Source organism: Elephantulus edwardii, unplaced genomic scaffold (genome assembly GCF_000299155.1).
Source record: "Elephantulus edwardii isolate Elephantulus edwardi_28Jun2011 unplaced genomic scaffold, EleEdw1.0 scaffold00233, whole genome shotgun sequence".
In the NCBI taxonomy this organism is placed as follows: domain Eukaryota; kingdom Metazoa; phylum Chordata; class Mammalia; order Macroscelidea; family Macroscelididae; genus Elephantulus; species Elephantulus edwardii.
In genome coordinates, this window is record NW_006399983.1 from 2,084,575 (window position 1) to 2,088,968 (window position 4,394).

General features: G+C 42.9%; 1 protein-coding gene across 1 annotated transcript in view; it reads right to left on the reverse strand.

Annotated features, from left to right (window-relative positions):
* MYH2 (myosin, heavy chain 2, skeletal muscle, adult) overlaps window positions 1-4,394 on the reverse strand; it is a 34,609-nt gene that overhangs the window by 3,969 nt on the left and 26,246 nt on the right. Inside the window, exons 27-32 of the mRNA XM_006898579.1 lie at window positions 3,333-3,451; window positions 3,007-3,203; window positions 768-951; window positions 523-688; window positions 299-423; window positions 1-126 (exon numbers count right to left, since the gene is read on the reverse strand). Of these exons, the coding sequence (XP_006898641.1) occupies window positions 1-126; window positions 299-423; window positions 523-688; window positions 768-951; window positions 3,007-3,203; window positions 3,333-3,451 (917 nt within the window). The remainder of the gene's footprint in view (window positions 127-298; window positions 424-522; window positions 689-767; window positions 952-3,006; window positions 3,204-3,332; window positions 3,452-4,394) is intronic.

Genomic DNA, 4,394 nt, shown 5'->3' on the forward strand with positions numbered 1-4,394 from the left:
GTGGTTCCTCTTCAGCTGGTCAATTTCCTCATCTTTTTCTGCAATTTTCCTATCGATTTCAGACTTCACTTGGTTCAACTCAAGCTGGATGCGCATAATCTTTCCCTCTTCGTGTTCAAGCGATGCCTTAGTGAGACCAAGAGGTGACATTAGCAGACAATGAAAATATTAACATTATGAATTTTTTCTGAACACTTTGTTTCAGTAATTTGCAGCTGTGTGTCTTGTCTTTTAGTCTATGTGCAGGGGCCTAATTCTTTTCTCATTGTTTCTTTTTAATGCACAATTTGACCTGTACCTCTGCTTCCTCTAATGCAGCCTGAAGTTCTGACTTTTCTTGTTCCACCTGCTTCTTTATTTTCTCTAGCTCGTGGATACGTTTCCCTCCTTCAGCGATCTGCTCCGTGAGGTCAGAAATCTCCTCTGATATTGGGGGTAAAAGGTACATGTTTGGTCAGCCAGATACCATTAAAGAAACAATCCTCCCAGGAAGGAATGTCATTGAAAGCAAAAGGAACTCACGCTGCAAGTTTTTATTCTCTCGCTTCAGGGTTTCAAGCTGATCCAAGGACTCCTCATAGGCGTTCTTCATCTTGAACAGCTCAGTGCCGAGGGACCGGGCCTCTTTCTGGGAGGCCTCAAGCTCTGCATGCGTTTCCTCATACTTCTGCTTCCATTCTGCCAGGATCTGAAAAAGCCCCCAGAGCATTTAGCGACAGTAAAGGCCAGAGGAAAATGATTGGCACATGGGCTTCAGCACATATCACCTTGTCGAAATTCCTTTGCTTCTTGTCAAGAGCCGCACAGGCAGCATTTGTTCTTTCCACATCGAGCATGAGGTCTTCGACCTCATTCTGCAGCCGCTGCTTCGTCTTTTCAAGGGAGGCACATTTGGCGTTGACAGCTTCAACGTGCTCCTCTGCTGCCTGCAGACGCTGGGCCAGCTTCTTCCTTGAAAAGGATGTACATTTTTAAGAGGACTGACATAGGGGCTGGGGGGAGACTGAGAAAGATGGGATAAATATTGATGAGGGAGAGAGCTATTTAAAAGGGATATATGACTAGATGTTATTGTTATGACAGGAGTTCAGAATGAAGGTGGCTTGGTGGAGTGGATTTGAGGGGGATTGAACAACAATGAAAGCATTTTTTTAAGAGAAGGGCAAATGGTGGGGGGAATGAATGGAAATCCAATGTCTCTAAACTTTTGTTAAAATAAACTGAAAAAATGAAAAAGAAAAGGATGGACATTTTTAGAGAGATGTCAAGCAAAACAGGGCTTGTGAACTATTACCACATTGAAACTTTGGGCTTGCCAAATTGATACTATGCATTCATTCATGCAGCAAATCTTGATGCACCCCTTTTATGTACTCCTGGGTACCCAGCAGTGAACAAAACACAGAACTTGCCACTTGAACCATACCAAATAGGAAGAGTGAGAAACAGCTAGGAAGCAAATACACAGATAGCATACTGAAGATGTAAGTGCGATGAAAACAAATTAAATCAGAAGAAAGATGCACAACTACCCTGATATTCAGGGAGAGTCTCCCCTTTCCAAATAGAAGTCAGAATGTGAGCCAGAAGGAAATATGGAAGAGGCATGTTCTGGGCAGAGGGAGGCAAACCAGTAAAGGCAATTGCACTGCCATTGAGTCTCTCCCAACTCCCTACAAACTTGCAGGACAGAGCAGAACTGCCCGTTGCTTTCCAGAGGCTGTAAGTCCTGATGGGAGTGGACTGCCTCCTCCTTCTCCTGAGGATTGGTTCATAGATTTGTACTATGCACTTTTTTAGTAACAATCTTCCACTTAACCCACTATGCCACCAGGGCCCCTAGCAGAGGGAGCAGGTGGTGCAGAATTCTGAGACAGCCATGAACTTGGCATGTTGAACAAACAGCAATAAGACCTCTACCTGCACAGTCATTTGTTAGTCTTTGTTTCCTTAACTAGGTTTTAGGCCTATAAGACAAAGACCATACTTAAATTTTTCATGACTTATTATCAGTGTATGATAAACAAAAGACCTGTTGCAATGGAATTGATGCCAACTCTGCCAACTCGCATTGATTCTTTTGATGACAAGAATAGAACAGCTCCGCAGGGTTTTTGAGGCCCTGAATCTTAATAGAAGCTATCTTATCGCTTTCCCAGGGAGTGGGTGGTGGATTTGAATAGCTGACCCCTCAGGTGTCAGGCTCGCAATCTAATGCTTAACCATTACACTAGGACACTTCAGTGTATGAAATAAGAGCTCACTGCTGTTGAATGGATCCTGGCTCCAAGTTTCTGAGGCTGTAAATTATTATTATTTATTATTATTATTGAAAATTTACAGAGACTTTGGATTTCCTTCCATTCATTCATTGTTGCACTTTTCTTCCTGCTCACCCTCTCCACCCAGTTCGTTCTTCTCTTTGAAAAGTAAAAGAAAAATCATTTCATTGTTATACAATCCCTCCCCTGAAGGCCACACCACTCTGCAGCCTTTGATCCAGACTCCTGTCATGACAATAATACCTAATCATATATCCCTGTTAAACAGTTTCCTCCCTCATCTGTTTCAATGTTGTAAATCTTAATGGGAGAAAACTGCTTTCTTTCTCCCTTAGAACACTGATGGATCTGAACCCCTGATCTTTCATTTAGTACTTCCAGTTAGTACCACAACATGTAATGAACCCTGGTGGCCTAGTGGTAAGAAGCTGCCCTGCAATTCCCAAGACACGTGGTTCAAATCCACCAACTGCTGTATGGGAGAAAGATGAGTAATCTCCTCCTGTGTGATTACTGCCTCTGAAAACCCACTGGACAGTCAGCTAAGAGTTGATTCTGAGTCAACAGTACACAACAATAACATCATCAAAGGTCCTTCAGAGAAGGCGTAGAGCATTGGAAAATAAAAATTACTTAAGGGGCACTCGTGAACCAGCTGACTGAACCATCAGAGGTATCTTTCTGATTTGATCTTCTGCAGTCCCTCATGCATATATGCACATACTTGGCCTCCTCCAGCTCCTCCGTGCGCTGGATGGCGTCCGTCTCGTATTTGGTCCTCCACTGGGCAACCTCACTGTTGGCCTTGGACAGCGCCCTCTGCAGCTCAGCCTTGGATTCCTGCTCCTCCTCATACTGTTCCCGCAGCAGGTCACAGTCATGGCGGGAGGACTGCAGGGCGTGGGCCAGGGCGTTTTTGGCCTGTGGAAATGATTATATCATCATTAACTAGATATTTACATATTTCATTTCTAAGTTTAACATTCTTATTAAAAGTTAGTGTATGGAGGGGTAAGGGCCAGGGGAAATGAGTCTTCTAATGATGGCTACCTTTGATTCCTCTTCAAGTTGCCTCTTTAGCTCCTCAATCTGTTGGGTAAATGCTTGTTTGCCTCTGGATAACTGAGACACCAGCGCCTCTTTTTCATCAAGCTGTCGTGAAAATTCACCTAATAGACAAACAGATACCATCTTTTAACCATCTCTTGTCGTTGTCGTTGTTGTTGTTGTTGTTGTTGTGTGTCATCGAGTTGCCTGCAACTCATAGCAACCCTATGTACAACAGTCCTAAACCCTGCTCTATCCTGAACCAATCTTATTATCTTATAATACAGGAAAAGAATATATTCTACAAGTCCATATTATAAATAATTTTTTTTTAATTCTTATCCCTCCAAATTCAAAGTTGAGATGGTAGAGTTCTCTATTGACATTTCCATGCTCTGCATCAAATTTCTGCTCTGTAGGACCTGAGGGCCACAGGCCCTCGGGCCAAGAAGAAAATACAGTCTACATGGGAGTTCTACAGGACATGTCACCTTCCCTTAGAGACCGTACAACTAAAGAGACACTGGTCACAGCATAAAAAAAAAATTGTCAGCAGTTGACATGTTTGGAATCACAGAAGCCAAGAAAGCTTCAGATACGACCTGTCAGATCATGGGTTGGACAATGAAAGATAATTTCTGAAGGGATTTGGCAGATGTGAAAGAGTATCCTAGTGAAGGGTGGAGCTGGGAAATAAGTGGGTCAAGGCACTGGGCTAAGGGCAGGGTGAACACTGTAACTAATGGTTAACTCCACAATGAGGGATTTATCTTTCACTGCTCCACAAATTGCTTCTCTGTCAGATACTCCTCTAAATCTCAACATTCAGATTAAGACAGACTAGGAAGAAGGATTGGCCATCGACTTCTGAAATAGCAGGCCTCTGAAAACCCTATGTACAACAGAACACACGTAGACTAACAGAAAGGGCAACCGAGGTAGAACTTTCAAGTATGGAAATACAAAGGAAGAGGAACAGTTGTAAGCAGACTCTAGTGACTGGAACATGGTATGTGAGAACCATGAATGTAGGAAAATTAGAAATTGTTAAGAAAGAAATGGAAC